The 22,664-nt window shown below is 45.4% G+C and overlaps 1 protein-coding gene across 1 annotated transcript in view; it reads left to right on the top strand.

Moving 5' to 3' along the window:
• Positions 1–22,664, top strand: part of NCOA2 (nuclear receptor coactivator 2) — a 123,556-nt gene that overhangs the window by 37,670 nt on the left and 63,222 nt on the right. Inside the window, exons 2-3 of the mRNA XM_080938780.1 lie at positions 12,410–12,514; positions 14,862–15,034. Of these exons, the coding sequence (XP_080794906.1) occupies positions 12,429–12,514; positions 14,862–15,034 (259 nt within the window). The 5' untranslated portion in view covers positions 12,410–12,428. The remainder of the gene's footprint in view (positions 1–12,409; positions 12,515–14,861; positions 15,035–22,664) is intronic.

The following is a 22,664-nucleotide window of genomic DNA, read 5'->3' on the forward strand; positions in this document are numbered from 1 at the left end:
TGAGAACCTGGTGGATGCTCTTTAGGAACAAGTGCTACTTACTGGGACGGTGTCTCCAGCACCAGGCTCCCATTTTGCTCTCCTCTCTACAGTAGCATATGGGTGTCAGGTTACTTCTGTGTTCTGCACCCTCCAGGGACTGAGTGAGCTCTGGAAATGCCTCAGCGACACCCAGTTACTGGTGACAAGTCCAAACTAAACAGAACTGTGCTGTGACTGTCAAATCAGCAAAACTTCTCTAAGTTTCTCAGTGTTGGCTATGAGGTAAGAGCTCCTGTGAGAAGCTGTCAGTGGGTGCAGCCAGCTTGGAAAACGGTCTGGCATGGCCACAGTCTGTGGTCTGGTCCTCATAAGTTTAAGAAGATGGGTAGAAGAGGATTGAGTCACATAGAAAGAATTCACTGTGGTGTTCATTCAAAACAAAGAAACTGGAAAGTAGGAACTGCTTAAATACTTAAATCGTAATGAGAAATTATAGAACCATGAAAAATTACTCTTTATTTATCATGGTGGTGGCAGAGGCAGGCAGGTCTCTGTGTTTGAGGCCAGCCTGGTCTACAGGGGTCCAGGACAGCAGGGCTACACAAAGAAACCCTGTCTCTAAAAAAGCAACAGTGAAAGGGAGGAAGGAAAGAAAACCCAAATTTAAACTCTTTAAAATGCTCATACAGATAAAACTTAGTGGCTTAATATTCTTAATTTTATTAATTTTCTCAGTATTAAGAAAAAAGAACAAATGTAAAACTAGACATTGCATGTACACACGCATTTTAATTGCTAAGCATGAAAGTTTTCAAAGTTAGTGGTGAGCATATATGCAGTTTTATTCTTGTGTGTGAGTGTGTGCATACTTATACTCATATTTGCCAAGTTCTAACAGGAATGCTATTGGGCAAAAAGTATATTAAATTCCTGGGGCAGTGTTAGGAGATAATGGAGATGTGAATTTGTATGGGGATTGTTAATTGTCTCCCACTCAGAATAGTCCCAGCACGCTCCCTTCTCTCTGGCGAGGCTTCACCAGATTCTTGGTAATTTATGGGGTTGTTGTTTTCTACAGGGGCTGTGTGTTTGCTTGTTTGTTTTGAATATTGGGTTTTAAAAGGTTAGACGCACATAGAATTCAGCATCTGAAAGTACAGAGTTTGGTGGTATTTTGTCTTCATTCAGACTGAACAGCCGTCGCCCTGCCTCCCTGCTGGCACCTCAGCAGAAGAGCCCTGAGCTCCTTAGCAGCCCCTCCACTTCCCCCAGATCCCACTACCAAGTCATATCTCCCTGTCTCTGTGGGTTAGCTGATGCGGGGTGCGTGGTCCTGTTAGCGTCACCTCAGCCCCCCCTCATCACAGTACCCTCTGCCCAGCATGCCCTCACACAAGATCAGCTCGGCCACGCACGGCCAGTTCAGACCCTGCCATGATACCTCACCATCCAGTAAGTTAAAGAATATAAATGTGAACATAAAGCTCCTGCTCTCCTCCTTTCTCCCTCAGAGAGGAGCACTCTGCATTAGTTGGATAGGGTAGAAAACACTCTGAAATTAAGCTTCCTCAGTCTCAGGCAGGGTAAGGCAGGCTGAGTGCTGTACCCTCCCCAGTCGTTCATGGGAAGTCCGACCTGGAGCTAGCTCACGTTTCCCAAGCTTGCTCAGACCCTAGCACTGCCCAGCCACCTTCATGACCACTTCAGACAGCCTGGCTTCTCCTTTTAGCTTAGCATCAGGTAGCCTGTCCTGGAGAACCCTGTCTGTCCTCCAACCCACAGTCCTAAGTCCTCAGGGCCCTCCACGTGGCTTGGGTGCTCCTCTCCCATCTTCCGTACCTTGAGAAACTCCAGCTCTTCCAGGGTGACCGCATGAAGGCGGCCAGAGTGCTGCTCAGCAACCAGGATAGTTAAAGCATAGAAGGCTCAGTGAACAGGCCTACACAGGTTCCGTGAGTGATTCCAACATGGAACTTGTTTTGTTTGAATGGCAAAACAAAACATGTTTTTATTTTTATTTTGGTCAGAATGGTAAGTCTTCTGAGACTTGGTTGTCCAAATGTAGAAGTTGTTGGCTCAGAAGAAAATACCAGAAGAGTACCAAACTAAAATGGTTTTGTTTGTGGTGCGCCACGGTGCCAGACAGAAGTATAGTTAGCTGTTTCTGTGCTGTCAGGCAGCTTTTACAGAAGAGTTGTTCCTTACTGTCCCGGTGTAGAGGCATTGTGCAGTGGAAAGCTGTGGGCACTTCTGACCAGGATGAGTTTGCCTTCGTCTTCCTAATGCGATTCCAGATCACGCAGTCCACCAAGTGTCACGTATAGGGTCGCTCAAGTTCATCTTCTGCAAGGTGGTTGGAGAGCATTAGCTTGAGTCCAGCGGTTTGTATCCTTACCTGTGACGCACAGCAGCCCCCCTGGAGCTCTGAACTCTGGTCACACCGCCTCCTACAGCCCAAGGCGTTGTACATGGTCCGGGTGACAGGCAGTAGAGACCACGGATCTGATGGCCGTTGTTTGTGTCCCAGATTTGAAACTGGAACTGGAAAACGCTCAGTAAAACGGACAGTGGCGGTCTGGGGTGTGTGTGGAGTGGGGTTGCCGGGAAATAGAACCAAAGGCCTCACATACGCTGGGCCAGGATCTGCCACGGAGCAAGCTGCCGGTATGTTTAGTTTGGTAATATCAAATAAACCACATAGAGCACACAAAAATGATTCAATTCAGCATTTTGGCTTATCTGTTGTTGTTGGGATAATTTGAAATTGCTTTTAAATTATGAATTTAGAATTTTTAAATTCTGTGAGTTCTCAGTCAGCCATTCTCTAAGCTTATTTTATTTTCAAGTAAAAATTGTTTCTGTAAGATGAATAGGATACAGGTGGGATGGGAGGAAAGTGCAGCCCTGTTTTCCTGTTGCTGACCTCGTTTCCACATTGTCCAGATTGAGCCCAGTGACTCTCTGGCCTCAGCCTCCTGGATAGGAATGGCACCGTCGGGCCTTGTGCTGTGTGCGTTTGTGATGGAGGGAGGAAGGACATCAGTCTGTTTTGGGAGAGTCCTTGCACCTCTCGCCCCGCCCCGGGAAGGGAAAGACCACATGCTGGGGCGGCTCCTCTACTCTCCTGTGTCGCACTCTTTCCTGTTGGATGAGAGGGGAGGTCTTGGAGAAAGGAGCTCAGGGAAGCAGGTGGGAGGCAGCACCAGGTGCCTGTGGACCAGCGGAGCCATCGTTAGGAGAGGGAGGGGACCAGGTGCCCAAGACCCAGATGCAGAGAACATTGTTTTAGTCGTTGTTCCATTGCTTTGAAGAGACACAACTCTTAGAAGAGAAGGTGTTTAGCTGGGGCTGGCTCACAGTGTCAGAGGCCCAACATCTTCATGCCAGGAATCATGGCAGCGCTAGGGCTGAAGCGAGAGAACCCCAGCAGGTCCATACCTCCCTACCCATCCCATCCTTTCAAGCCGCTCGACCTTCCAGGATGTGAGCCTTTGGGGCCATTCCCATGAAAAGGCCACATGTGTAACTGTTGTGTCTCACCATGGTGGTTTCAAATGAACAAAGGAAGGCTTTACCTTTTTTCTGGCCAGGGACTGTTTTACCCAAGGAAAGAATTATTTTAGCAACATTTTCTTTAAAAGCTCCAGAGAATTTGTTTACTATTTTCTTTAAAAAATTAACATAACTCAGCATAGAAAGCTTGAAAAGCTTCATAATTAGCAGAATGTAGAAATAATTTACACTTTTCCTGTAAAGAGGATAAAGTTGGAAGAATGTATGCTATATTATAGTTTTATTGGTCTAGACGTTACTATAGAAATATCTGGCTGGGTGGCGGTGGTGCACATCTTTATCCCAAGGACTCAGAGGCAGAGGCAGGCGGATTTCTATGAGCTCAAGGTCAGCCTGGTTTTGATTAGATTCCAAGACAGCTAGACCTATACACAGAAACCCTGTATTCAAAAGAAATTGGTTTTATTTTACCAAAGTCAGTAATTTATGTCTAAATGTCACTGCTAATGTGCTGTAGTGACATGAGAGCTCTCTCCCTACCCTACATGTGTGTGTGTGTGCGTGTGCACCCACCCCACTCTCTCCCCTTTCTCCCATCCTGCTATTAGTGTAAGTGGTTTGCTGCTTTTCTTAGTGATAATTCACCATATTTTGTTCAATATCCTCCAAAAAATGAGGGGCAACAGTCTGCACCTTACTGTTAAGTTCCCAGGAGCAGGTTATTTAGAAGAGACTGTGTGACCTGCTTTTCCTAACAGCACAACTCTGTCTGTTGTTTATTCTCATGTTTCTCCCCATTCCCGTGATCCTTTCTAATTATTACCATTATCACTGTGGGGCACATGTGCATTTGGAGGTCGGAGGACTGATGACAAGTCAGCTTTCACAGGTTGGATCTCTCCCACCCTTCTGTGGGTTCTGGGAATCAAAGTGAGGCCGACAGCTGTCATGACAGTCCCCTCACACTCTGAGGCATCGCACTGGTTCTTTAAAAAAACAAAAGTAATAAGAATCAGTTTTAAATATAAAAATCAAATAGTTCCCATCAAAACAATTTGATTGGTAATATGCTAACTTTTCTTATTTTTGTCCTATAAATGAATTCTTCTCCAACTATATTTACTATCAGTTTAGATGACTTCATAAATATTCGAATGCTATTAAATTCAAATATTGTATATTTATTAAGAAAACTCTTACAGGGTACCAGACATCTCTTTTATAGCCTGACCAAGCACAGAATGTCATTACTATCATAAACGGAGAGGCTAAAGCTGAAAGGCACTAATTAAGTAACTTCCCAGGTCACAGAGGTATTTAGGGACTTCAAAGCAGGGTGCATACCTGGGGTGTACTCTGAGCTACGGCATTACGTAGGATTCAGTAGTTCACTCTTGTGCAGGGATGGCGCCTGCTGCATGCTGTCCACTCGCACTCCACCCCTGCTTCCTGGCCCCTCCTCACCTTGGTGTCTTGCCTTTCTCTCTTACCTGGAACCATGCAGCTGTTTCAGTGGTCTATAGAGCACCCTGTGTGAGGTTGGGATGTATTAGCCTATGCTGTACTAACAGAGCAGATACCCACCCCCTCTGAGTACCACGGTTGGTGTCTTGGGCCCACCAAAAAAGCCAGAAACTGTTTTCCAGCCAGTTTATGCCAGTTGTGCTTGTTACTATGATTGCATATGGATTTTGAAATTTGAATTTGAAAACACGTATTTATTTCTACTAGAAGTAAGACTTTAAGTCATGTGGACAACATTTCCTGCTAAATGGGGACATGGAAGACATCTATAATAGACTGGAAAAGTGACTTCCTTTTAAATAACCAGTGAAGACTTCTAAGTGGTGTGTGTGTGTGTGTGTGTGAGTGTGTGTGTGTGTGTCTATTTGTGTGTGTGTGCGTGTGTGTGTGTGTGTGTGTAAGTATGCATACCTGGCATTGGAAATGGAGGGACCTGAGTTGAAGGCCAGGCCTCTCACGATTCTGACATCACCAGTCAGTGTTCAGGAGGCGGCACCCCCCCCCCAAAAAAAAAAACAAACAAAACTTAAGCCTTTTTGAATAAAGGAAAATTGGGACTCACAGCCCACTCTCTCCAGCTCTGATTTAGAGCAGGAAGCACTGAGCATTGAGATGATGTGCAAGCTCGTGCGTTTCCGGTGAGATGGGTGTGCAAGCTCGTGCGTTTCCGATGAAGGTGGCGGCGGCGTTCTGTCGCTGTCTGTCATCACTTTATATCCCGATTAGCCAGTTACCACGTCTCGTTTTACAGGGAAGGAGGTCTGTTTGGAATGAGTCTGGACATCTTGGTGTGCCAGAGAGAATGCCAAGGAACTGTTGTTCTTTGAACCCCACTGTCTACAGTGAATGGAGTCTTGTGTGTTGACCCACTGGGTAGTTCTAAAGTGTGTGTGGATTTACACAATGAAGAAGAGAAGGATCCTGTCAGATGACCAAGTCAGCCTTTACTAGGTTAGATTAGGACAGCCGTTTCTATGACACATTCAGTTTTATACATTTGTCTTTCAGTGCAGTCATTATGTCCTGAACACACATTAGTGCCCACATTAGTGACTAAGATTGAGGGACACTTGGGTCCCTCCTACCTCTGCCTTCCGAGTGCTGGGTTTGAAGGTGACTGCCATTGGCACTCTGGGCTGGGTTAACTTCTGAATTCTAAAATGTCCGTGTGCTTGTGTGCCTTGTTCTCTCCCCGTGTGCTGTGGTGGCAGAGGGAAGCCACCCCAGTTCCAGTCCAGCCTGTCCTCCCACAGGTCCATCTCAAGACATCAGTCAGATTGAGGTGTGCAAAGTGTCTGTGTGCGGCCCACTCCCTCCTGCATAGAACCAGGAATCTCCTGAGAAGCTGTTGTAGGACGGAAGGAGCTCTATGCAGCCCAGGAACAAAGCTGATTGCCTCAGTTGGCAGGCCTTTGCCACCTTAGTCATTTTCTCACATGACCTGGGAAGGCTTTAAGTCTCCTAAGGAAACTATGAATGACAGGAGTGAAGAGAGATCATTGAGTTCACCTTTGGCAAGTTATGAAAAATCTAACATAAACCGTGTTCCTCTGCCCTCGCTCTGCTGGTTCCTTTACAGAGTTTATACTTAAGCCTTTGGAGCAAGTTGGATTTTAAAATGCTAACTGGAAACAGGCGCCCGACTTGCAGTGGGGGAGAGAAGGGCTTACACAGGAGTGATGCTCTTCCTGTGTTTTCCCAACCGAGGCCTTGTTAAAACCTTGTCTTGCTGCTTGTGGCTGTATTTGCACAAGAGCCCAGTGACTGCCTCCACTGAGAAGCTTAGCCTGTGAGGACACAGAAGGCAGAAACTGGCTCTAGCCAGTGATGTCACACTGGACACCACCTAGCCCCCACGCCTACAGTGCTTACATATTCTGCCATGAATTTTACCAGTGAGACTTTGGGGGGATTTCTTCTTCCCTCTTTCATAAAGATGGAGAGGATGAAAATGTCACAACATAATCTTTGTGTCGCCAGTGAGCATGAGTGAAGCCTTTCATTTGATGACATCAGTGCACGTAAAAGAACCGCCGCCCGCCTGCTGCCCAGTGTGTTCATTGTCTTCCCGATGGCATCTTGAAGTGTCTTTCACTAAAATATTCATGAGTGCTATTGGCTTTCAGACAGAAAGTACAATATGTCTTCTAGTTACTGTCTAATAGACCACTTTAAGGCCATTATACAAAAGTAAACCTAAGAGCAGAGCATTTTGGGGAGGAAGAATTTTTAGCTTAAACATTTGTTTATATGGTATTCTCACTCTCGAGTGGAAGAGGATCTTTAAGCTGAAGCCATCTCCTTGGAGAGTGGTTAGAATGTGTTGTTTTTAGTCCTGGCAGCGGCTGGTGCTGTAGTATTGACGTCCTCTTCCAATGAGGCTGTTGTGTGCCTGACTTGCTGTTTCTTTATAAAGTCAAACTCACAATATGTTGCTGTAAAGGAGTCGGGCTAAACCGAGACTCGGCTTCCGATAAGATGCCTTTCGTCGTGTGTTCATTAGAAGTGACTCCCACAAACAAGCTAACAGCTGTCAGTGCATTTGAGGTCACAGGTAACTGTGACAGCCATAGCGTTGTCTAAGATGAGGTTGCAAAGGATTCCTACGTTCTAACAAAAATTGTAATACTCCTTGCAGGAAAGTCATGTACCATTTTACCACCTAAAATGATTTGAAATAATATGTGGTGTCCTCTCTCCGTTTGCCAGATGGAAGGAAATGCGTGTTTTTCTGTGTGCTTGCACCCCATGTCAAGTGCACGTCTTGTTCTGTTTCAGTCTGATTTGTGTGTGTGAGTCAAAAACATTTTCACATAGTCCGTAGTTACTACATTAGGTGAATGTTTATTTAACTTTTGGGGCAAAAGTTGGAGTTTTCTTAGAGTAATGTTTGCCTGGGATAATTTTGACCAGTGAACACTATTTGGAACCAGGATATTTCCAAAATGTTTGTCCCCGCTCCCTTCTTTCCCAGTATTCAGAGGCAAAAGGTATGTTTTGTTCATTCAAGTATTAGTTACTGTGTTTCCTTAGATGTATCAGAGAAGGCCCAAGAATTCTGAGTTTGTTTAATAAAGACATCCTCCTCCCTGAACATGTAGATAGGTCTCAGTGGGAATGGAGAATCTGCTGTTTCCACATGACGGGATAAACTAGGGAGCACGGTGAGTGTGTAAGCAGCGGGTGTGTAAGCAGCGGGTGTGTAAGCCGCGGGGTCTGCCTCAGCAAGCACCGATGGAGAGATGGTCTTTCTTCGTGTGTTAATGCTCGGGCATTTCTCAGCCTTCTGAAAGGCTGTCCTCAGCGCTTAGGCGGCAGGTCTGGTGTGGGGTACAGACACCCCGTCTCTTGCCCAGCACTCTCACGGTCCATCACTGAAAATTCACGCAGAATCCAACTTCTCCTATGCACCATCAGTTTCATGGATCCTAAGTGAGACCAGAAAGATTGGAAAGACCTGGGCTGTGGCTGTGTACACCTTTACCCCCAGCACTGTAGAGGCCGAGGCAGGCATAGATCTCTGTGAGTTCAAGCCCAACCTCTACAGATGGACTTCCAGAACAGCCAGGACAACACAGAGATGTTGTCTTTTTACAAAGAGAGAGACTGGCCCTCATGGAGAGGCCATGATCCTCTCTGTGTATGTAAATCATCTCTGTCCCAAGAAAATTGCCTGTGAACTCCATCTCAAAGTTGGGGGCTTACTAGGGGGACAGCTATTTCTTTTCAGAGCTGGGAAGTGTCCTGGTGCTCGATCGCGATATTATGTGTGGATTTAAGCAAGGGTGTTATCTTTTAACTGAATTTGTTCAGCATATAGTAAATCTGACAGTTTACAGGCCTTGTTTGGAAGATGGCCTGTGCTGATAAGAGATAAAGTGCATATTATCGCTGGAAAGAATTCTGGATGATTAACTAGCTCCACTGCGGCGAGGCTGTTTTCAAACGGCAGCTCTGCTGCCTCCTGGGTTAGACGGGTGAGCTCCGTGGGCGAAGACGGTTCTTAATTGAGTTGAGATTTGGCGTCTTCCATTGCTTTTCGTCGTTTGCTGAGAACCGGACTGTGGGTGTTCATCCCTCCCCGGTATTGCTACTTTTAAAGTCTGAAGCTTGCTGAGTTTTGTGCTGTATCTCTTCCTTGTCTACCAAGTACGTTCTCACTGATATGGAGGGAGAGGAGGACTGGCCTTCTGTCTCAGTGAAAGCACTGCCATTGTGTGACTTGGTAACAAGAGTGGCAAATAGGAACAGCTGCAGGCGTGTCCTTCACAGCCCCCATGATCTGGTAAAAACCGGTTTGCCCTCCGTCCCTGTCCTCTTGTCAGCCACCTCAAGGGATGTTTGTGTCCCGGTTAGTCTCTGTGATTCACGTGGAAGTTTGTTTGCCCACTTGTAGAATGTGCCTACACTCTTTCCCATTTCATACACTGGAAAGTAAAATCATATTAAAATTCATCTCTATGTAGTTTTACTTGACTTTTAGGTGTTCTTCTGTAAGTCTGAAGTGGCTTTTATCCACCTCATCTCTGTCCCCTCTGCCTGCCACATGCTTGCACTTGTGCCTCACACAGAGTGTGAGAAACACCAGGGCACCTCCTGTCTGAGAGACCCACAGAGTGTTTTTGGATCCTTCCTAGTGAGGCTTGCTCAGTTCCCTAGCTCACTAAAGAACAGGTCACAAGCTTACGTGATCCAGGACAGCAGCCCTACACCCTTCCTGCTCCACTCACTCGGACGGGTAGGGTCCTCAGCCCTGCCTTCTCTCTGTTTACCCTGGGTGGTTGGCACTGTGGCTTCTCCCCAGCTAGCTGGGGCTGGGGCTGGGACATGGTCAGGTGCCTCTCCTTGGTTTGCTGCCTTTGTGATGGAGTTGTCTGTGTAAGAGCTGTAACCCAGGAAAGGTCCCTGGGAAAGGACAAATGGGCCAGACTCAGATAGGGAAGCCACTGTTCAAATGTAAAGACTTGTATAGATTGTGAAAACTTGGTACTTAGGCAAATTCAGGAGGAAACAAATGATGTTTTAATGGTGCAGACCGAGTGTTTTCTAAGTGAACCTGGAGAAGGTACAAGTAAAGATGCAGCAGTGTGTGCCGGGGTGTCAGTGTGTGCCGAGGTGTTCGACTGCTCTTGGGCCACAGTGCATTCACCCTTGGTTGGCTCGGCCCCTCAAGTCTGGTTGCTGCAATGTGCTTGTGGGCTGCTTGTGTGCACTTAGTTGTTGATGGTGGATTTAGAGGAGAATGGTGCTAAAGCCAGTGTTCGGTCCCAAACGAACTCTCCGTGACGAGCAAGCCCTTGTCTCAGACCTTCCTGCTAGTGTGGTTTCTAACATGTGGTGATGGCGATACAACTCTTGTCTTTGGTTAAGAACAGATGCTTGTAGTGTGTTGTGTCCTGGCTCCTCAGCCCCCAGCTAACTCATAGCAGGGCCTCCTGGATCTCAGTGGCCATGCCTCACAGCCCTCTAAGCTCTGTCTGTCCCCTACCGTGTCCATACACAGTGGCAGGAAGAAACGATCATTTGTGCACAGAAGCCCTTGTGGTCTAGATCTTTCGACTTTGACCATGGGCCTCTGCCTGTAGTGGATGAAGAACAACTCACCCAGGGCAGGAAGCAGCAGCACAGGGACAACTGCCTCCGCAGTGACTTGCTGCTGAGTAGCACAAGTCCTCTCCCGTGGGGTCCCAGGCCTGGCCTCTTCCTGCGCTAAGGTGTCAGTGGTGTGACTCCATTTTACAGAAAATCACTAATGTGCAAGGAGCACGTTTTAAGGTCACTTGGCTGAACAAGCAGTGAAGCTTGGGCCTGAATGTCAACCTGTGGCTACTTAGCAATGCAGATCTCATAGTGGGCTTTGAATCTCTAGACTGGCTTTAGCACGCAGCATAAACTAAGTGCATATTAACTAAATACAACACTTACTTATCCTCAGGCAAAAAGTAAGCATAACAGGACCTTGGGACTTGGTTACATCTCTCCCACCCACAGAAAGCTGGGGCACCAGTCTCAGATTGTACTTTCCATGTGACCTCCTAAACTGAGTGTGCCATGGGTGCCGCCTCCCTCCTGCTGACGCGGCCTCATCTCTTCATTTTGACTCCCTAAAAACAATTGGTTCTGTAAAACACATGACTCAAAAAAAAGTGAGAGGACAACTGGTCCTACTGCGCACTTGGATCAGAACAGTGGCCAGAGGGAGTGCCTCTGGAGTCCTGAGACCAAGGTCTGGGACTGCACCCAAGGTGACCGCAGTTGGACTGGTAGGTGGCCATGAGGCCCAGGCGCCTCCACGACTTTCCTTAGCCCACCTCGCTCTTGCTGGTCCTCCTGGTCTGTGCTGTCTTTCTGGAGCTCCTGGGCTGCTGACCTTACCTTCTCACCGGCTTTTCCAGTCTATCCAGAGTCCAGGGGTGTGGTGGTCGTTCAGGATGAAGACGGAGCACTGCTAACAAGAGGGAGCACTGCTAACTTGGGAGTTTGTGGGGCCGATCTGGTTTCCTTTGCTGGGCATATGCTAAGCCCCTTAAGTAACTCATTAGTGAATTTTTCTCAGAACCGGTAATAGAGCCTTTGTCTTTTCTAGAACTGTCTCTTTGTCCTTGCATACAAGTCACATGGTGGCCCCAGTGGTGTCCAGTGTGAGGACACTGGATCTCTTTTTGAGTGCTTTTCAGTTCCTCACCAATGGCAACCCAGCAAGCAGGAACTTTATCAGAATCTCCCTCCCACAACCATGATTAGCACCTGGACTTCAAGAAAAGGGAATCTAGAGTGTGAGAAAGGAAGCCTCCTTGCTCGATTAAGAGTGAGGTGACTTGCCCTGAGAGAAAGAGGGAGGGACTGTGAAGCTGAAGGAGGCAGGAAGGACCTCCATGTTGGAGGCCTTGCTTTAGAATCTGGTTCAGGGCCACTGCTAGGAGGTCATATCTACCTGTTCAGATTTGGAACCCTTTATAAAAGTGTTCCTGCCCACTGCCCCAGGCTGTCTGTCATTATGAGCTATTGCAGCACACAACACATTGGCCAACCCAAAACAGAGACCGGGAGGAACCCCTTGCAACATCTGTCATTTCCCTGGTGTGGGAGCACCCTCGAAACCAGAGACTAGCCAGGCCCAGCCAGGCAGAGAGTAGCTCATGGTGTGGAGTCTCTCTGCCTAGAGCGCCTGGGCTCAGTGAAGTGGGAGGACTGTTCTTGATGTTAACCTTTGCTCTTGACCTGAAAACGAAGAGGGGCTGCTTCTAATTTACATTATCCGTGCACAGTTACCAAAAGTGTGTTGAGAGCTGCGGCCGGTGTTTGAAGTCCAGGCTCTTTACACGTTGGCAGCATGGTGTCACTTTATTAGGACTCTTCATACCTTTTTCCCACCTGTTTTCTGTTCTAGTTGCTGATATGTGTTCAAGATGAGTGGGGTGGGAGAAAATACCTCTGACCCGTCCAGGGCAGAGACCAGAAAACGCAAGGAGTGTCCCGACCCGATCGGACCCAGGTGAGCTCCCTGCTGGCCCAAAGAACCACGTTGTCTGTTTGTTTTCTCTACTTCTTTGTCGTTCTTGCATTGATTTTACTCTCAGTGTAAATACTGTGTCTGCCTTTTCTCTTTAACCATGTTTTTATATATGTAATAACTTAAATTTTGAATTATGTGCAGAATTTATTCTTTTTTAAAAGGAAATTCCCTCATATGCCTTTTTTACTGCCCTTGTGTATTTTTTATAATCAGCTCTTTGCCATAACCTTTGAGTTTTCCACATTTTCCATGGGGTCACAGAACATTGTAACAAGTAAATTCTGTAGTGAAAGATTTGCTAGTTGTTTGATACTGAGTTCTTGTCTTTTTTTTTTTTTTAATGACATGTTCAATCCAGTTGTTTTTTTAGTTTAAAAAATGTGGTTCTTCAGTGGATAAAACAAACAATTTTAAAACAAGTTAGCAATATCATAATGGCGGTTCTCATTTCAGGGATTTCCTCATGGTAGTGTCATATGCAGAAGGCTGGAGGTGGGGTTGCTCATCTGCACCCTTGCTTAGATCCATAAAACAGGAAAAACATTTGCAGAGAACACGTTAAGATGGCGTGTGGCCTGGAACACAGTACAACTGTGATAAACAAGGAGGTCGATATTTTAAAAGGCCTCCTAAAATACTGGGGCACAGAGCCAGGTATGGTATAACATCTGAGGCAGAAGGACCAAACTGAGCTGATAGGAGTTAGAGACCAACCTAGGCTACATATATAGTTAGATACTATCCCAAAGGATGTTGTGAGAAAGGGCAAAGTTCAAAAGATGTTTATGGGGTGCATTGCCCTTTATATTGAAAAAAAAAAAAAAAAAAAAAAAAGGAGCGCAGGAAGCATCTGCAATTGTTGTAGTTACCAGGAAACAGTGACTGTCGCGGATTAGAACCGGTGCAGAAAGGAAACAAAGATGGAAGAGAGTTTGCTTTTCTGCTGCTGTAATGAAACACCACAACCAAGGCAACTTCAGAAAGTGAGAGTTCATTTTGGCTTACAATTCCAGAGGAGTAGAGCAGGAAGCAGAGAATAGAGCCCGCCCCCAGTGACGCACTTCCTCCAGCAAGGCCACGCCTCTTAAGTTTACACTTATAGGGCCACCCACGGGGGATCAGGCATCCAAATGACTCATCCTTTGGAGCATTTCTCATTTAAGCCACCACAAAGAGAGGTTGGATTTTTTTTTTCCAGATTTTTAATATTTTCAATCCTGTACATGTTTTGTTGTTATTGTTTGTTTTGGTTTCTTGGTTGTTGTTTTCAGTTTTGGTTTCCCAGATAGGGTTTCTCTATGTAGCCCTGACTGTCCTGGAACTCTTTTTTTAGACCAGGCTGGCCTCAAACTCAAATAACTTCACTAGCCTCTGCCTTCAGATTGCTGAGATTAAAGGTGTGTGCCCAGAACCTATAAAGGATTTCTAAAGTTAAGTAAAACAGTGCTTCTAGATTGTGTGATTGCATATATATGTGTGTGTGTATATACACTTTTTAGGCAGGAAACAACAGACGTGGGGGTTAGAAAAATAAGGTGATCGTGTGTGTGTGTGTGTGTGTGTGTGTGTGTGTGTGTGTGTGTGTAGAATTACATGTAAAAGTACAGAAAACTGAGTTTCTTGGCTTCTTCCCTTGTTTGGAGGTCATTTAATGGGCTTCTTCCTGTGAGCAAGTAATTGTATTATTTTCAAGAGGAAATTTGGAGTTTTGTTATTTTGTCAAATTCATATGAGAAGATTTTGCCAGTTTTTATGTTTTTTCCCACTCGGAGTTCAGGTGAACTTTTGTCTGATTTGCCTGTCACTGGGGCGGACAGCTGTCATGGAACCCTGGGACACTTGCACTTTTGGCTTGGGACTTTTTACCTTACCTGACTGGATCACAGATATTCCAAAGAAATCTTTAGGAATTATAAAATAAAATCTTTTATAAAGATTTGTTTTTATTACCATTTATGATTACCAAAATAAAAGAAAAAAAGGACTTGAAACACATTTCCAATTATAATTACATTAATTAACTTTCCCCTTTCAAACTCACCTTAAGTAGAAGTTGACTTGTATTTACTGACGTAACTCCTTACTCAATCCCTTCTCTGTGCAGCAGTGAGGTCAGTACTCAGCCCTGGGAAGCGCTGGTCCAGGCAGTAATGCCACGAGAAATAACAGAGAATCCCAGACCGGTCAAGATTTGAATGTTTAAAAACATGCAACAAATTACTGCCTTGGTCTAAGTGCTTGACTGAGTAGGCACTTGTCTGTGCTCACATTCACAGGAGATTAGCGGTTTCTTTCAGATAAATAACAATGCCACATCCCTCCCCAGCCCCAAGAGGAGCACCGAGAGGCGCAACCGAGAGCAGGAGAGTAAGTACATAGAGGAGCTCGCGGAGCTGATCTTTGCAAACCTTAGTGACATCGACAACTTCAACTTCAAACCCGACAAATGTGCCATCTTAAAAGAAACTGTGAAGCAGATCCGCCAGATCAAAGAGCAAGGTAAGAGGGCTGCGGCCGTTCCTGCGCTTCTGCGTGCGCAGTCCCCGCAATCTATTTCTTACGCCTAAATGATTGATGAAATGATGTCACATTACCAGATGAATGCAAGCATCACTTGCAGGAGTTATAAACGGGCTTTGTATAAAACCTAGCCATCTCCTCGAGGCCAAGGAGGTGCCTCTGATGGGACTTTTCATCCGGTGAACTCCCCCAGGTCCCCAGAGTCTGGGCTGGCGTAATTACAAGTGAGGGTTACTCTTCCATGTAACCCCTGAACAAGGAGGCAGGGAGCACCTCCTGTTCCACTTAGCATGGCCATGGCTCTGGACAAGAATCACACGCCCTGAGCGGTGGGGGCTTCAAAGGCTCTGATCGCCAGTAAAGCATCCTTTGTGAAGTCAAAGATACCACGTGATGGCTTTCTTTCTGTGGTTTTTCTCTCCACCCCTGCCCCCCGAAATCATTTTATGCTTCCCTCTCGATATTTTTGCCTACAGAAAACAAATTAAGAAAATAATATTTTTAAAAGCATATTTTACTTCACAGTGCCAAAAATAAATCCAAGGCATGTATGAACAAGGCTCTGTTGCTTGGGGCTGGCACATGCTCTGAGGTCTCCACACTCTGCCTTCCTTCAGGGCCACAGATCATTATCTCCTGAAACGCTTTTTCATGAATCCTGTACTTTATATTTTTTTAAAACTGCTTTTTATATAATTGAAAAAACAATTTCAAAAAATAATATTTTTGTCTTTCTAGATCTTGAAGCCCCCAACTCCAATGAATCATAAAACTTTACCTTTTAGCATCTAAGAGCTTAGAGATCTATACAGAGCATACATATTTCTAATGTCAACCCACTCTCAAAAACATCTTCAGTTTCTCTGTCAAAATTGTCCTACTGTAGATTTCAGCGGTCAGGGAGTGCCTCGCAACACCACCACCCCCTCTAGCTTTGGGGTTTAGCAGCTACCTTTAATCTCATCTTGGTAGGTTCTTTCTTTTTGACGTTACCAAATAGATCAAACAATATTCCAGAACTCGCAGGAGAACTGCTGGAAGTAAGTGTGTGGAGTGTAAAGGAGTGTGTGCTTTTATCATAGCAGAGAATGTTAGCCTGCTGTTTCAGGGCTTCAAACAATTTGAATGCTTCCATTTTGTGAGCATTTCATGTTACAAGTTTTATGTCTTAAAACAGTCATGCACATACTTTGAACTGTAATAAAGGTCTTGGGCAGCCTTGGTAAATCCCCCTTCCCACCAGAAAACGTTGATGTGGCACACCGGGCCTGTGCGTGACTTCTCTGCAGAGTTAATCACCAAGCACACTCTACAGCCACCCAGAAGCAGCGATAGGAACCCTGACTATCATATTTTCAAAGCGGGACTCGGAAATTTGAAAGGCAAGAGAAGCAAGCGTGAAATGCCAAATACACAAAAGTTAGGTACCAAGAGCAGAAATGGGCTTTTAAGTTCTTAAGTAATCTAATGCTTTAAGAGTATTCCAGCTTTAATAATCTTCAGTAATCACATCAAACAGAAGCTAGGTGCGCAGTGCTAAGGAAGGGTCATTTGAACCCATGCAATAGTTTTTCTCTCTGCAAGTCCCAGATATAATGGGCAGTGAGCATAGCTGGTGCACACAGTGGCTGAGGAGACTGTCAGTCAGCCACCACGACCACTGTAGATGTAGCAGGGTGTAGTTTCCTTTCCCACAGGAAGCAGACACTTCCTCCTTCAGGTGGACGTGGTTGCCAGGGATACTAATGCCTGCTTCCCAGAGAGGTTCTGAGAATTAAAAGTTGAAAAATGTTTTCCCCGGGTCAGAGACTCTCTGGGATGGAGCTGTTGAAGCCACTTTGATTTCTTTCTGTAGCTGAAAGCCAGCCAAGGATCAAAAGTACCACATAAGTCTGAGTTGAGCCCTTTCCTCTTGCTGTGTCTTCCTGTCCTGAACAGCCCCCCTTGCCGGTAAATAATAAAACCCAACCACCACCTCTAAACTGTTCCCAAACTTACCTTTTATGTCAGCTGGTCACACTGTCAGCCCAAATAAAATTGTTTGGAGAAAATGTCCATGACACACACTAACGCTGACTCAGAGAAGGTAAGCTGTGTCTTAGGTGTGGCACTAAAGGCCACTGAGAAACCAGAACAGGGCTCATCTTGAAAGAATGCTCCCCGGCCGTGTGCACCCCCATGTGTATCATGGGCTTTGTCCCCAGGTCTCCAAGCACCTTGGAAATTGAGGAAAATGGAAAGAAGTGTTTAAAATGGCATATACTTCAGGAATTTGGAGGGGGAGTTACCAACTGTTTAATTTAATAACCATTGTTTCAGACACAAAACTTTATGAGGCTCACCAGTATGCTGTACTCTGGCCAAATGTAGTAATACTTGAGAGGCAGAGGCCGGAGGATTGCCACAAGTTCAAAGTCAAGCCTGATTTATGTGTATCCTGGGCTGGCTACGAAACAAACATGTAGGAGCAGACACTGAAGACAGGCGTCCTGTAGGAACAGAGCAGGGGTTTGAGATCAAGGGTCCGAGGTTCGCCATATGATCACTGTTACATCTGGAATCTCATTCGCCTTGATAGTTATAACGAAGTTAGTAACTGGGTAATTACATAAGACCTCATGTTGTGACAGTTTTCGGTAGCAGCTAATACTTTCTGTATGCTGGGTGCCTTGTCATGCACTTAGGTTCGGTTATCTATTTAATACTCCAGACATGGAAACCAGCAGTTTTATGGTTTCCCCTCTTGCAGATGGGAAACCTGAGATATGGGACAGTTAAGTAGCAAAATGGCATGCTCTAGGGACACGTGAGTTGGAATCCTGGTGTCCTGGTCTCAGAGCCACCGCAGACCCAGCACTGTACGACCTTTTTCACATTCTCGTGTGATGGCGTCACCAGTAGAAGTCTCTGCCTCCCCATAACTTAGAGTTGTCATAACAGCAGACACCCCCTTGCCTTAACCAGGGAACTGCCATTGCTAGATTCCACAGACTGCTAAGTAAAAGGAGAAATACAGGGCTTTGATTTTTAATTACTAGGTCCAATCTCATTCCATTTAGCAGAAAACATTCTGTTCAAAATATTTGGTGATTCCTATTTATGTTAAAAAACTAATCTGTGTAGAAAGGCCAACAAACGAGAGGTTTTAAATTAACATTCCTGCTTAGTGTCTCCTGTTACTCCAAAGTAGTCATGCAGTATTTTTAAAAAATTAAAATAAGTTTATTCATTTCAAGTGAGTTTATGTTATATTATGTCAGTCTGTGGGCAGGGTGGTATTCGTGGGCAATCCCATCCCATGGCAGAAGAACCAGGTGTGCAGGCGTTCCTAGGGAATTGGAGCCCAGCCTGGGCTATGAGATACTTTAGTTAAAAAAACATCATTGAAGTACATCTTACTGCATTGCATTTGAGTTTATCGGGTTCAGACTTCTGTCCGAAGGAGAGCAAAGACGAAGAGGCGCTTACCAACTGCTGCTGCACATGTCCTGCAGGAGTCTCACTAGTTATGGTAGTTGTGAGATTCCAGATGGCTTCCGATGTGTGACTCTTATCTGGTAGGACAGCATCACAAAGTCAAGAAGGACCTGGACGGGGAGGTCGCTAGCTGGGTGGAGTCAGCCAGGGTGTAGTGGCACAGGCCTTCAATACCAGCATTCTGGATTTCTGTAAGTTTGAGGCCAGCCTGGTCCCATAGTCATTTCCAGGACAGGTAAGGCTCTCTATCTCCAAAAAAAAAAAAAAAAAAAAAAAAAAAAAAGTTTTTAATTATGCAAGTCAGTTGTTAAGCATAGCAGTCATTGATAATTATATGGATGTGAGGAATGAGAGGCTGTGCCTCTGCCTACGTGGCTGGCACCCTGTCTCCTGTGCCCACCGCACCCCTCTCCCAAAGCTGGGGTCAGTAGTGTGGCATTTACTTTGAAGTGTGCCATGAGGAGAATATCTCTGCCACAGCACTGTGACACTTAGTTTGTGACTTGTTGGTGGCTGCCGCTCCAGACATAACAGAAAGGAGAGGATTGGTATTTCGCTTCCACCATTTTAACTCTAGGTACTGGCATGTGGCTACACAGGCCTGCTAGACATAGAACAGTCTCGTGGGTCGGCGGTCACTTATGGATATGACACAGATATCGTTACAAATGTCATATAACTGTTCAAACGGAGACTCTCTGAGGTAGGTCCACACTCTTCCATCAGCTGTCATCAGAGAATCACTGCCGTACAAGAGTTCAGTAGAAACATTCTGAGAGTCAAGTGGCTGCGTAAGTTACATGTGTCATAAAAGTTGTGTTGCACCCGCACACTCAAAGAGCTGGCTTTCAGCACCTGAAGGTCTGCCGTTGAGAGGGAAATGTAGGTGAATCAATGTGGGAACTATGAACTAACAGAATTTCATAAAACTTGGGGGAAGTAGTCATGGAAATGGCCTAACTGTAGCACATCCAAGCTCAGTGCACAGCTCACTCTGTCACAGTTGTCACCACACGGCGTGAGCATCGTGACTGATTGCAGACCCCTTCCACAGTGGACTGTCTGCAGTTAAGGCTCAGGCCATGTGCTGAAACCCAGAGTGAAGGGCGGGGTCTGCACACCTGACAGGTACTTGGCAAGCGCCTGCAGGTACTGTACAAAGGGAGGGCTCAGTGTTTTGGATTGCCTGTCAAGTATGACACCTCAGTATTTAGAGAATGTCAGGAGACTACAATGACATAGACTCTTAACTTTACACTGTACACAGTTTAAGTCTCAATTGTTAGCTTTTTATATTCTGCCAACTCTTAAAAATACCAGTGATCTGTAAGTGGTCAGTCAGCCAGATGTAAACCTGGGCCAACAGTGAATATTGAGTAAGTAGACCAGCTTATGGTCAAATCTAATTGGTTGCAGAGATTGATATCCACACATTAAGAGCAAGGACTTTATTTAAAACCCAGTGCTTCTATTATCTCTCCTTGATAGACTCATGCAGCGTTGAGACTTTATTTCAAATCTATTAAGAAGAGATAATAATGCCTTCTTCATAAAGCTCTTGTGAAAAGTGAGCTTATGAGACTTTACCTCATGCTTGGCACATTGCAGGATATCACTGGGCGTAATCTCATACTCTGCCTGTGTGTCTGACACCGCTACTGGAGGTGTCTCCCAGTAAAGCTGTGTTTTCTTTCAAAGGCCTCCATCTAGATAAGAAAAGAAATAATTCTTATGTCTTCTGCATGTTACCATTTTAAACTTTAATATTCACTTCATGGCTTTTGTTTCAGTTTAGAAATAAGTATATCAAGGTGTCCAATCAGAGCTAGAAATCAGACGGTATTGATTGGTGTCATTGCCTTGACTACTTCCAGTTGAGTCTAAGTTGAAAACTCTACCAAGTAACTCCTTTCTACCCTAGCTCAGGAGGGGGAACATGGCTTATTAGTTTCTGTGTCCTTTCCCTTCTGTCTGTCTTACACATAGGAGATATGCAGGACTTAGATAAAATGTTCAAAGAACAAGAAATTCAGTGTTTTTTCATTGTAAAGAAGATATGAAGAACATGGCGCTAGCAGCGCTAACATCATGATTTCATTGTCGGTTTGAACTCCAGTCCTGTGTCACTGTCTGGGAGTGAGCGGCAGCTGTGCTGTAACTACTTTCTAAGCATGGCAGCTTCTCGTGTACATGACTTCTGTGTCCTGTACAGCCATGGGCTGCAGGAACTGGAAGAGAAGCAGAGCGGACATGTAGACAGTCACGGTCAGCCTGAGACGGTCCCTGTGGGAAGATGCTCTCCGTCCTCTGCTGTACACTCTGGGCTTGCCCAGCAGGGTCTGCACCTACAGTAAGTGGGAAGCAGGCAGGTGCACAAGGAAGGAAGAAGAGATAGAAATTATTTTTAGCCAAAAAGGAGTACATGGGAGTCTGCCGTGTAGGTAATGTTTAAATAAACTCTCAGCCAAAGAATCAGAATTCTTTGTAGCCAAGGCTACTTAAGGTTTATTTATTTTATCTTATGTGTGTGATTGTCTTGCCTATATGTATGTCTGTTTACCGTCTGGGTAGATGGTACCCAGGGAGGTTAGAAGACAGCATTGGATCCCCTGGAACTAGAGGTGAGGATGGTCGTAATTAAACTCAGACCCCCTACAAGAACAAGTGCTCTTAACTGCTGGGCCATCTCCCCAGCTCTTACGACATGCTTTTATTTAGCAATATTAAGACTGCAGTAGATACATTCGTGCAGATCTTTGTTTCTTTTCCTTCCTCTAGGGAACCTGCTGTGCTCTCAGTTACCTCCAACCACCGTGTTCCTTCCGACTTGCTGTTGTCCTGTGTGTTGTTAATGAGGCCAGTTGAGGGCCTCAAGCTAAAGAATTAGGGCCACGTTCGAAACCTTTCCTTGTTTGTTTAAGGAGAGGACATCATGTTGCACAGGGTAATTCCAAAATCAGCCGAACACAAGATTCACGGGCGTTAGCTCCGTGTGAACAGAGGTAGTTCACTTGTAGTAACAGAGGAGGCACTTCATCTGCTGAGAACAAATCTGATGGTGCTGCCAGGCTCTCTGGCTTCACCCATGTCTGACGGGGGCGGATCTGAAATTAAGCTTACCATTTTGCTTTGTTAAAAGATGTATTTATGTATTTGAGTGCACTGCACTCTCTTCAGACACACCAGAGGGCATCTGATCCCAGTTCCCTTCTGGGAATTGAACTCAGGACCTGTGGAAGAGCAGTCAGTGCTCTAACCACTGAGACACTCCTCCAGCCCCTAAGACCACCTTCTTAAGATTCTTTTCTTTTGATAGACCCTCTTCAATTTGTAAAAGTTTTATGTCAAATCAGGAGAGGAAAACAGTGAGACATATTATCTGAAATAATATCAGAAAACTTAAATTGTAGGATTGTATGAGAGTAATCTCATGTCTGATGATATTTGACGGTTTTCCCTCTATCAAAATTGGCTTAAGTAGCAAATGTCTTCAAGTTAAAGTCTGTTTTTTCTTAAGATTTTCTTAAGATTTACTTCTAAGTTAGGACCAGAAGGTATTTTCCATCAAAGCAATGCAGTGATTTTGTTCTTGTTATTTTTGGGGTGTGTGTGTGTGTGTGTGTGTGTGTGTGTGTGTGTGTGTGTGTGTTGGTATATGATGCTTGACCCTGTTCTCTAAAGTTCATTATCACTAATAATAAGTCCTCCTTGAGCATCCTTCATTCTCTGAGGAGTGTGCACAGGTACTCTGCACATGTAAGCAAAACACACGCTCTCTGAACAGCATTGCTAGGTTTACCAGAACCCCATCTTCCTCTGTATCAAGCCCAGGTGTGATCCTGTGGGCCCCCACTTCTCTCAGGGTTCTAAAGAATCCTGTACCCTCAAAAGTGGATCTGCTTCCTGGTGTTTATGATGGGTCAGCACGAGTGTGCTTCCTAGGAAGCAGTGAGACCCAGAGAGACCTGATGAACAGCGGCTGCTTCCCTTCTGCCCTGGTTCCTGTTCCCTCTGGGCTTCCATCTGCCCAGCGCCAGTTGAGACGCTTCGGATAGAAGGGCAAGCGCTGGTGGTGTGATAGGCCGACCGGACAGTAGAAGAGCTGAACCAGCGACCTTTCTTCATCTTATGA

Source organism: Micromys minutus (genome assembly GCF_963924665.1).
Source record: "Micromys minutus genome assembly, chromosome: 26".
Lineage (NCBI taxonomy): Eukaryota > Metazoa > Chordata > Mammalia > Rodentia > Muridae > Micromys > Micromys minutus.